This window comes from Hyperolius riggenbachi, unplaced genomic scaffold (genome assembly GCF_040937935.1).
Source record: "Hyperolius riggenbachi isolate aHypRig1 unplaced genomic scaffold, aHypRig1.pri scaffold_115, whole genome shotgun sequence".
NCBI classification, from domain to species: Eukaryota; Metazoa; Chordata; class Amphibia; order Anura; family Hyperoliidae; genus Hyperolius; species Hyperolius riggenbachi.
This window is the reverse complement of record NW_027152340.1, coordinates 151,497-163,908: the sequence shown is the minus strand read 5'-3', so window position 1 is coordinate 163,908 and position 12,412 is coordinate 151,497. Positions and strand designations below refer to the sequence as shown.

Below are 12,412 nucleotides of genomic sequence, written 5' to 3'. Positions count from 1 at the left end.
TAGTCACTGGTGTCCAGGATGACTATGGCACCCCCTTTATCTGCTGGTTTAATGATAATGGCCTCAATTCTGGTAGCTATGTGAGGTAAATATTTGTTTGTAGGTAAAATACTTCATGAGGTATTTTCCTCTTTTTTAACAATTCTGAAAGATTTTTCTCCATTTCCAAACATGAGGTAAAACATGAGGTAAAACATGAGGTAAATGCATAAAGTGAGGTAAAACATGAAGTATTTCAGTGGTAAGCATGTTGTAAATAAATAACAGTAGTCTTTAGTTGTCTTCCATAAGTTAGGATAGTCTTTGGAAGATGTTTTTCTTTTTTGAGGGGGAAGGTGTATTTGATTATGTAGCAACCTTGAAAAATATATTTATAGGCATCCCTTATGATTTTTTTTTTTTTTTTAAATCCAGTAAATAGTTGGAGTTTTATTTCTACTATTCTTTTCTATTACACAGCCTGAATAGGAACTCCACTAAAAACTGCAAAATGCATACAAATTGACTTTACCTCCAGGTACCGGCAGGTCTTACACTGATCGGTAAATCATGTGCTAACATTCCCCCTAATTTCCATGAGAATAGCTATTTTTGGTAAATTACCTCATGAATTACCTCATAATTTACATCCTGAGGTAAAACATGACTAAAACCTGCCAGAATTGCTAAATGTCATTACCTCGTGAGGAAATTACCTCACATGACGTAATTTGTTTGATACCAGAAAAGCCTTTAGCAGAATATCAGGCAATTTACCGATATTTTACTCCTAGAGTGCAAATGACAATAGTAAAATATCAGTAATAAATACTGATAATTTATTAAACTTAACCCTATTCTCACTCTCAAAGCTCCCTCTATCGATACCTAACCACCCCCCATGGCTAACCTTAACCACCACCCCCCATGGCTAACCTTAACCACCACCCCCCATGGCTAACCTTAACCACCAGCCCCCATGGCTAACCTTAACCACCAGCCCCCATGGCTAACCTTAACCACCAGCCCCCATGGCTAACCTTAACCACCAGCCCCCATGGCTAACCTTAACCACCAGCCCCCATGGCTAACCTTAACCACCAGCCCCCATGTCTAACCTTAACCACCACCCCACATGGCTAACCTTAACCACCAGCCCCCATGGCTAACCTTAACCACTACCCCCCATGGCTAACCTTAACCACCACCCCACATGGCTAACCTTAATCACTACCTCCATGGCTAACCTTAATCACCATCCCCCTTGGCTAACCTTAATCACCATCCCCCATGGCTAACCTTAACCACCACCCCACATGGCTAACCTTAACCACCACCCCACATGGCTAACCTTAACCACCACCCCACATGGCTAACCTTAACCACCACCACTACCCCCATGGCTAACCTTAACCACCGCCCCCCATGGATAACCTTAACCACCACCCCCCATGGCTAACCTTAACCACCACCCCACATGGCTAACCTTAATCACTAATAGCAAATATATCGGCACCAAGGGACAATGGAACCGCCGCTGAGAAGAACAATGTCCAAAAGTTCAGAAGTCAGGCATACATGAAAGGTCAGCGCAGGTTTAGAAAGTCATTATATGTAGGGAATGGTAAATTCTTCACCACAATAAATCAAATGCTCAGAGGTAGGTATCCGCCAAACATCAAAACTAGAAAAGGCTTACCAGCTCCCAACAACCCACATTATAAGGTTGTAAAATGGCTCAGGTCACAGATAACGTCCAGGGAACATCAGACGTCGTGAAGATCCAGTGGACATCCGTATGGAGGTAAAGTTTCAGGAATTTATATAGGAAAACAAAAACGGCAATATCTAAGCGTAACCCGTTTATTTAGATAAAATTTCTTTAAAAGGCAGTAGATAAACAGGGAACCCCGGAAGATTAGCGCGCATGTAATGGTCAATCGTAGATCAATAGACAATGGTGCCACCTTACCTTCCCGATCGGTTTCGCAGTCTTGCGTCATAATAGTTTTTTTTTCCTCCCCTGATGACGCAAGACTGCGAAACCAGTCGGGAAGGTAACAGGCGGCACCATTGTCTATTGATCTACGATTGACCATTACATGCGCGCTAATCTTCCGGGGTTCCCTGTTTATGGGCCCCGTATGTGAGTTATTGTTTTTATATCTACTGCCTTTTAAAGAGATTTTATCTAAATAAACGGGTTACGCTTAGATATTGCCGTTTTTGTTTTCCTATATAAATTCCTGAAACTTTACCTCCATACGGATGTCCACTGGATCTTCACGACGTCTGATGTTCCCTGGACGTTATCTGTGACCTGAGCCATTTCATAACTTTATAATGTGGGTTGTTGGGAGCTGGTAAGCCTTTTCTAGTTTTGATGTTTGGCGGATACCTACCTCTGAGCATTTGATATATTGTGGTGAAGAATTAACCTTAATCACTACCCCCCATGGCTAACCTTAATCACCATGCCCCATGGCTAACCTTAATCACCATCCCCCATGGCTAACCTTAATCACTACCACCCCATAGCTAACCTTAATCACCACGCCCCATGGCTAACCTTAACCACCACCACCCATGGCTAACCTTAACCATCACACCCCATGGCTAACCATAATCACCCCCTGTGGCTTACCTTAACCACCAACCCACATGGCTAACCTTAATTACTTCCCGTGGCTTACCTTAACTACCCCCCATGGCTAACCTTAACCACCACCCCCCATGGCTAACCTTAACCACCACTCCCATAGGTAACCTTAACCACCATCCCTCATGGCTAACCCTAACCACCACCACCATGGCTAACCCTAACCACCACCACCCATGGCTAACCCTAACCACCACCCCCCATGGCTAACATTAGTATTATTATTATTATTATTATTATTATTATTATTATTATTTATTTATATAGCGCCAACATATTCTGCAGCACTTTACAAAGCACAATAAGATGACAAGGGGAACATAGATACAAAAAAAAAAATAAACAGCAGAGTCTCAAGCAGCATTGCGCAGGACTGTCACGCCGGCCGGTGTGATGACGCATAGCGGCCGGTGTAATGACGAGCGGCATCAAAGACCAGGAAGAGCCAGCCTGACACCCGGCGCAGGTGTCGCCAGTAACGGGAGCCGCCGGAGGGATACGGGCAGGAGCCAGGATGACCCCGGGGGACCTCGCAGCCTACGGTGGGCCGGAGGAGGCCCAAGGTAAGTGAAATTTTTGATTTTAGGGGACTGTTCAGAGTCCCTTTAACCACTACCCATAGCTAACCATAACCACCACCCATCACAGCTAACCTCAACCTTTTTTATTACAGGGTGTACATGAGTTTGTATACTTTTTCAATACAACTAAGAAATGAAGTATTATATATTGTTTTCCTTTAAATTTTGTTCTTTTTATGTTTCAGGTTCTGTACAAACAGGTGATACATATCAAGCCATAAATCAGCCCTAAGTCATAGATTGTCAGCCTTAGGCCTAGCTCCTCCCTCCCGCAGTTAGTGTGTCCTTATTAATATTGTGACCCCACCAATGACACCCTCTGACTTGAATTGCTGAGTCTCAGTCACATGATCATTCATCTTATACCCTGATTGCATGTATATCCTGATTGCATGCATAACCTGATTGCATGCATACCCTGATTGCATGTATACCCTGATTGCATGTATATCCTGATTGCATGTATAACCTGATTGCATGTATAACCTGATTGCATGTATAACCTGATTGCATGTATAACCTGATTGCATGTATACCCTGATTGCATGTATATCCTGATTGCATGTATAACCTGATTGCATGTATACCCTGATTGCATGTATATCCTGATTGCATGTATATCCTGATTGCATGTATATCCTGATTGCATGTATATCCTGATTGCATGTATAACCTGATTGCATGTATACCCTGATTGCATGTATACCCTGATTGCATGTATATCCTGATTGCATGTATAACCTGATTGCATGTATAACCTGATTGCATGTATAACCTGATTGCATGTATACCCTGATTGCATGTATAACCTGATTGCATGTATAACCTGATTGCATGTATACCCTGATTGCGTGTATACCCTGATTGCGTGTATACCCTGATTGCGTGTATACCCTGATTGCGTGTATACCCTGATTGCGTGTATACCCTGATTGCGTGTATACCCTGATTGCGTGTATACCCTGATTGCGTGTATACCCTGATTGCGTGTATACCCTGATTGCGTGTATACCCTGATTGCGTGTATACCCTGATTGCGTGTATAACCTGATTGCGTGTATAACCTGATTGCGTGTATAACCTGATTGCATGTATATCCTGATTGCATGTATACCATGATTGCATGTATACCATGATTGCATGTATACCCTGATTGCATGTATACCCTGATTGCATGTATACCCTGATTGCGTGTATACCCTGATTGCATGTATACCTCTGTGCTATGCTGTATAGCCATGTGCTGCCTCTCTGTCTGCCTCCTCTTGTTACAATGTATGTATCCCTAGTTATTGTCCAGCGCTGCATAATATGTTGGCACTTTAAAAATACAATACATAATAATATTAATGGTGGCTTTATAGATTAGTAAATATATATATATATATATATATATATATTTATTACAACATAATTAATTTATTTTTGTATATTACTGTCACGATTCCTGCTAGCAGGGTATTTACTGATCACATTTAGTAGCATATACAAAAGGTCAGAACACAGATATGCAATGAATTCGTGTTTAATATGAACAGTGCTATATACATATATACAAATATAACAATCGCAGTACAGAATCATCAAGCAGAATCAACATCAAACACAGTCCAGGGTCAATATACACTAAGATCAGAACTCCTCCGATATTCATACATACAGAGCTGCAACTAAACTAACCTATGTATGTTCAAAACAGGGTTAAATGAATACACTCTAGCTAATCTGGGACACAGACAAGCGACAGAGCAGGGCAAGATAGGACGCAAGCCAGAGGCTCACACAGATAGACAGACTGGAAACACGGAGCAAGGCAAGATAGTATGTAAGCCAGAGACTTACACAGACAGTCAGACAAGCTGGAAACACAGAGCAGAGCAAGGAAGTGGACCAGCAAGCAGTAGTCACACTGACACGAGGATCTGCAAAGTGTGAAGGGAGTGGCCAGCTTAAATAGAAACCAGCAGCCTGGCCAGACACTTGTCGAACAGAGACATGTGTAACCCATGATACTCCATCTAGTGGTGAACCTGTTAACTGCAGGCAACCATCAAAAGCAAACAGAGACACCTGCTGGTGACTTGTGATGACACCAGCAGGTGAAGCAGGAAGCAACAGCGTTTGTGACAATTACACTTTTTTTCTCACATTTGGCTTTATTGATATGAAAAAGTATTAAAAAAAAGTATACGGGTGGAAACGTGTAAGGAAAACAGGCATTTATCGACCAAATACAGCGCATTAGCATTATGTAAACTAGTACATTCTAAACGCCAAACAAGCACAGTGTATAACATCCCTGTATGAATGATCAGGTCTCCAGTTATTGAACCGGCTTTACCAGCTTGTACAACCATAATCTAGGTAGGTCTCAGCATTATATGGCTATCTTCATAAACAGCACAAGAGAAAATGTATCTTCTATCTGACTGAGCAGTAAGCTAAACTAATTCTCAGTAGTAATAGGTTTAGCTGGTAGATACAGACCTTATTACAGGTATAGAAACATGAGAGAAACTCCTATAAAGAAAGGATAGGCATATATCTCATCCTCCCTCACCTCCCTGTACTCCTTAGAGTCTTGGAATGTGTACCAGGTAGCCCATACTTTAGCTTTGAGTTCCATCCTATCTTCAGTCCCCAGAATGTTTTCCTCCATATCTGCAATTCTGCTCTCTTCCACCACACAGCTATCGTACGGACCTTCTCTGATATCCAAAGAATAGGAACTTTAGCTGCATCGATAAGGTGGATCAGAACACACCTCTTAGAGGATTTTGCAGAGAAGGAATACAATACAACAGAAACACCTTAGGGACAAATGAAATCTAATAAGTGGAGGAGATCTTCTGGGCCCATAAATAAACATCCACCCAGTATGTTTGAATCTTGTCACATGACCAGAATGTGTGAAATATGGTACCTCCTGCCTCCCAGACCTCCAGCATCTATCATTGCTCATCAATGAGGCCTTGTATCATTTTTCGGCGGATGTTGTACCTGACCTGTGTGTCAACATTCTTGTAACCGATCTCCTGGGTATTAGAATTTAGAGAGCCCTTGTGAATGTTAATGAATGCTTTATCACACTGTTCATTAGTTAATTGTTTGCCCAAGTCCTGCTTCTCTTATCCTGGAGAGCCAAGACTGAATATCACACCGTAGATCCACAAAACAGTGTCTCTCTGCTGTACAGCTTCAGAGGCCTTTACTTCAGAGACTGTCAGAGGTCTAGAGATATGATGGGTTTTCCTGGAAAGCCAAGACTGAATATCACACCATAGATCCACAAAACAGTGTGTCTCTGCTGTACAGCTTCAGAGGCCTTTACTTCAGAGACTGTCAGAGGTCTAGAGATATGATGGGTTTTCCTGGAAAGCCAAGACTGAATATCACACCATAGATCCACAAAACAGTGTGTCTCTGCTGTACAGCTTCAGAGGCCTTTACTTCAGAGACTGTCAGAGGTCTAGAGATACGATGGGTTTTCCTGGAGAGCCAAGACTGAATATCACACCATAGATCCACGACACAGTGTGTCTCTGCTGTACAGCTTCAGAGGCCTTTACTTCAGAGACTGTCAGAGGTCTACAGCTACAGGGGTCTTACTTCAGAGCAGGGATGAGCAGAAACTACGCCAGTGCGAATTTACGCATCATAGTTCGCATCTATGCATCGTAGTTCGTAGGTGAAGTTTCAAAACTACGCTTACAAATTTACGCGTAGCGAAGTACCGATACCCGTAGCTTAAGCCCACTATCCGTAGTTATCACGTGTATTGCGTAGCGAACTACGAATGCGTTACTCGCGTCTAATTTTCCGCGTGCGAATGTATGCTTACAAATTTATGCATTGGAAAGGGGAATGTACGCATAGAACAGTTCACGGTATGAACATTTGCAGAGGAATTAATGCGTAAAATTAAAGTAAACATAAGCATCCACATAAAATACTCTTCCAAAGACGCGTAATTGCGTATTTTAACGCGTATTGTACGAAATGCATACGAAGCGAATATTTGATTTCGAAGCTGTAGTTTGAAGAAGCGTAATTACATAAAACTATGCGTAGTTCCAGCGTAGCGAAGTTGGCTGACTACGACCATCCCTGCTTCAGAGACTATCAGAGGTCTAGAGATCTGATGGGTTGTGGATATCGAGGACACAAAGCTTCTACTCTGTAAGAACATCCAAAATGGAAAGCAACCATCTGTTGTAAGCTGCTTTATGCTCTCCAGAGATTTACACTTACCTGTAGCATCATTAAGGCAAAGCATTCTGTCAATTAAATTAGGAAGAAAGGATGACTCTGCCTCTGGTATAAACTGAGGGTTTTGTAAAATTGGAATATAGGTTAATCTGACTGTCGCTGAATGGTCTCGGAGTGTTCTCAATGAAGTGGCAACAAGGGGGTTTGCACCCAGGGCAGGCAGGGGTCCAAGGAAGGCCTATAATGAAGCTTTGGAGAATGCCTGCTCAACCTGCACCCAGAGTTTTCTGGAATCTAGCGCACACCATTCTAAGATCCTGCTCAGCATGAATGCCTGATGATGTTTGTGAAATATAAGCAGCCCCATCCCACCACCAGGGTTGTCTAATGCTAACATTGCGTGCTTCCCTCTAGATGGGTGTTTCCCACACACAAACATGTTAATTTGCACCTGCATTTGTGAAAAGTAAGTCTGGGTACGGTGTATAGGGATCACCTGGCTGATATATAGAAAGTGCGGAAGAATGTTCCTCTTGATAGAAGCTATTCAGCCAGGATAATCTAGGTTTCGGATCCCACCGCTCAAGGTCTGCTGTAAAAGCCTCTAAGATAGGAGGGGAATTCAATTCAAACAGCTGAGAAAGGTTGCTGTGGAGGTTCTCAAAGACAGATTTTACCAAATGTATTTTAATAGCAATTATTATTATTTATTGTATTTATAAAGCGCCAACATATTACGCAGCGCTGGACAATAAATAGGGATACATACATTGTAACAAGGGGTGACAGACAGAGAGGGAGCAAATGGTTATACAACATAGCACAAGGTTATACATGCAATCAGGGTAATAAAATGCGTTTTACAGAGACCTGGCAAAACAAGTACGAGTCAGTCCATGAGAAGGGGGTCATTGCTGGGGGAGCAAGATTAAGAGGACACACTTAAGATGGCCATACACTAGGCCGATTCCCCGCCGATCGACAGCAGATTTGATCACTGGGATCGAATCTGCTGTCAAATCGTTAACGTTAAGGCTAAATTTTGATCTATTTCATCCCGAAATAGATCGGTCCCGTCGATCGCTCCGTGCGGGAAATTACCGTTGATCGCCCGCGGGTAGGGAGTGCGTCGCTAGCGGCGTTCGAGTGCCCGACAACCGACGCAATACAGCTGCAATACATTACCTGCTCCACCGGTGCGACTCCCCTGGTCTCCGCTGTCTTCTTCTCTGCGCTGGTCTCCGGGTCTGGCAGGCTGCACTTCTTCCTGTCCCGGCAGAAAGTTTAAACAGTAGAGGGCGCTCTACTGTTTAAACTTTCCCCGGACAGGAAGAAGTGAAGCCTGCCAGACCCAGAGACAAGACCGAGCAAAGAAGAAGACAGCGGAGACCAGGGGAGTCGCGTCAGCTGAACAGGTAATGTATGCGGGGGGGGGGGGGGGGGAGCGGCGGCAGCACCACCACCACAGATTGTGATTGGTTTCAGGCTGAAATCGGTTCACAGTCTGTTTGCAGTAAAGGCAGCCATACAATCCCTCTATGATCAGATTCGATCAGAGAGGGATCTATCTGTTGGTTGAATCTGATGGCAAATCGACCAGTGTATGGCCACCTTAAGGGGGAGACCCTGCCAAAGGCTTACAATCTAAAGGGTATAGTAATAATAATAATAATAATAATAATAGGAAGATCCACCAGAAATGACAAGAACAAGCAGCCATCTCGTCTCTGAAAGATGCTTATTATAGTAACGGCATTCACCCGATATCTCTTTGTGTTTAGGAAAATTGGAGAAATCCAGAGGAGATTGCACAACAGGATCTTACTACCCGATACCCAGCGGATATTTCCACAAGAATGTCTGGACTCCCACTCATTGTAAGATGATGCAATTCACCGACAACGATAAGCTCAAAGCCTTCCTCAAGGGCAAAAAGCTCTTCCTTATGGGGGATTCCACAGTCCGCCAATATATAAGACACTTTGCCGAAAATATTAAGAGTAAGTAACTCTGTAAGTGTTCTCATTTATCCATGTGTAAGTTAGACTCCGCCCACTACACGTTACACACATCACATATGTGCTTATCAAGATCAGCGCCACAAATCTCCCTGACTGGTAAGCGTAAGTAAGTCTGTATGAGTTAGATTCTATGTGAGTGAGATTCCAACCATGTTATGTAAATCAGACATGTGCCTATCGAGTTCCACACCACAATCTCCCTGGATGGAGGGATCATCTTCACACATCCAGCAGTCAGATTATTAAGTCACTGTCTTTTTCTGGGAAATCATTTCTCATCTTCTCTTTATAACTTTTCAGCACTTTGAAATTGAAAAGGTACCAAAAAGTAAGAAAAAAGTCCAATCAAAAACAGTTTGGGTATTTGCGTGATGCAGCTGCCACTGATCACAAGCATGAAGTAATGATGGAGAGAAGCTGGGCAGTGTTGTTATACTTTCTGTCTATCGTGCTGTGGGTGAAATATGGGCAAAGCTCTTTAAACAGCATTTTATTGACAAAGTGTGAAAATATCACCCAGGTGAAAACTCACAAGAAAGTGAACTGAATGGGGCTGTAGTGTGCTAGCTAGAGGGCAAATACAAGCCAATAGTGTGCTGGCCAGTGGGCAAATACAGGCCAATAGTGTGCTGGCCAGAGGGCAAATACAGGCCAATAGTGTGCTGGCCAGAGGGCAAATACAGGCCAATAGTGTGCTGGCCAGTGGGCAAATACAGGCCAACAGTGTGCTGGCCAGAGGGCAAATACAGGCCAATAGTGTGCTGGCCAGAGGGCAACTACAAGCCAATAGTGTGCTGGCTAGAGGGCAAATACAGGCCAATAGTGTGCTGGCCAGAGGGCAAATACAGGCCAATAGTGTGCTGGCAAGAGGGCAAATACAGGCCAATAGTGTGCTGGCCAGAGGGCAAATACAGGCCAACAGTGTGCTGGCCAGAGGGCAAATACAGGCCAATAGTGTGCTGGCAAGAGGGCAAATACAGGCCAAAAGTGTGCTGGCCAGAGGGCAAATACAGGCCAATAGTGTGCTGGCCAGTGGGCAAATACAGGCCAATAGTGTGCTGGCCAGAGGGCAAATACAGGCCAATAGTGTGCTGGCCAGAGGGCAAATACAGGCCAATAGTGTGCTGGCCAGGGGGCAAATACAGGCCAATAGTGTGCTGGCCAGTGGGCAAATACAGGCCAACAGTGTGCTGGCCAGAGGGCAAATACAGGCCAATAGTGTGCTGGCCAGAGGGCAAATACAGGCCAATAGTGTGCTGGCCAGAGGGCAAATACAGGCCAATAGTGTGCTGGCCAGAGGGCAAATACAGGCCAATAGTGTGCTGGCAAGAGGGCAAATACAGGCCAATAGTGTGCTGGCCAGAGGGCAAATACAGGCCAATAGTGTGCTGGCCAGTGGGCAAATACAGGCCAATAGTGTGCTGGCCAGAGGGCAAATACAGGCCAATAGTGTGCTGGCCAGAGGGCAAATACAGGCCAATAGTGTGCTGGCCAGAGGGCAAATACAGGCCAATAGTGTGCTGGCAAGAGGGCAAATACAGGCCAATAGTGTGCTGGCCAGAGGGCAAATACAGGCCAACAGTGTGCTGGCCAGAGGGCAAATACAGGCCAATAGTGTGCTGGCCAGAGGGCAAATACAGGCCAATAGTGTGCTGGCCAGAGGGCAAATACAGGCCAATAGTGTGCTGGCCAGAGGGCAAATACAGGCCAATAGTGTGCTGGCCAGAGGGCAAATACAGGCCAATAGTGTGCTGGCCAGAGGGCAAATACAGGCCAATAGTGTGCTGGCCAGAGGGCAAATACAGGCCAATAGTGTGCTGGCCAGAGGGCAAATACAGGCCAATAGTGTGCTGGCAAGAGGGCAAATACAGGCCAATAGTGTGCTGGCCAGAGGGCAAATACTGGCCAATAGTGTGCTGGCAAGAGGGCAAATACAGGCCAATAGTGTGCTGGCCAGAGGGCAAATACAGGCCAATAGTGTGCTAGCCAGAGGGCAAATACAGGCCAATAGTGTGCTGGCCAGAGGGCAAATACAGGCCAATAGTGTGCTGGCCAGACGGCAAATACAGGCCAATAGTGTGCTGGCCAGAGGGCAAATACAGGCCAATAGTGTGCTGGCCAGAGGGCAAATACAGGCCAACAGTGTGCTGGCCAGAGGGCAAATACAAGCCAATAGTGTGCTGGCCAGAGGGCAAATACAGGCCAATAGTGTGCTGGCCAGAGGGCAAATACAGGCCAATAGTGTGCTGGCCAGAGGGCAAATACAGGCCAATAGTGTGCTGGCCAGAGGGCAAATACAGGCCAATAGTGTGCTGGCCAGAGGGCAAATACAGGCCAATAGTGTGCTGGCAAGAAGGCAAGTACAGGCCAACAGTGTGCTGGCCAGTGGGCAAATACAGGCCAATAGTGTGCTGGCAAGAGGGCAAATACAGGCCAATAGTGTGCTGGCAAGAGGGCAAATACAGGCCAATAGTGTGCTGGCAACAGGGCAAATACAGGCCAATAGTGTGCTGGCAAGAGGGCAAATACAGGCCAATAGTGTGCTGGCCAGAGGGCAAATACAGGCCAATAGTGTGCTGGCCAGAGGGCAAATACAGGCCAATAGTGTGCTGGCCAGAGGGCAAATACAGGCCAATAGTGTGCTGGCAAGAAGGCAAGTACAGGCCAACAGTGTGCTGGCAAGAGGGCAAATACAGGCCAATAGTGTGCTGGCCAGAGGGCAAATACAGGCCAATAGTGTGCTGGCAAGAGGGCAAATACAGGCCAATAGTGTGCTGGCCAGAGGGCAAATACAGGCCAATAGTGTGCTGGCCAGAGGGCAAATACAGGCCAATAGTGTGCTGGCCAGAGGGCAAATACAGGCCAATAGTGTGCTGGCCAGAGGGCAAATACAGGCCAATAGTGTGCTGGCCAGAGGGCAAATACAGGCCAACAGTGTGCTGGCCAGAGGGCAAATACAGGCC

General features: G+C 45.1%; 1 protein-coding gene across 4 annotated transcripts in view; it reads left to right on the top strand.

Annotated features, from left to right (window-relative positions):
* The window catches only part of LOC137543603 (NXPE family member 2-like), a 190,971-nt gene that overhangs the window by 160,220 nt on the left and 18,339 nt on the right, over nucleotides 1-12,412 (top strand). For all 4 annotated transcript variants that reach the window (XM_068264707.1, XM_068264708.1, XM_068264706.1 and 1 more), the window contains one exon: nucleotides 9,210-9,428. In XM_068264707.1, the coding sequence (XP_068120808.1) occupies nucleotides 9,210-9,428 (219 nt within the window). The remainder of the gene's footprint in view (nucleotides 1-9,209; nucleotides 9,429-12,412) is intronic.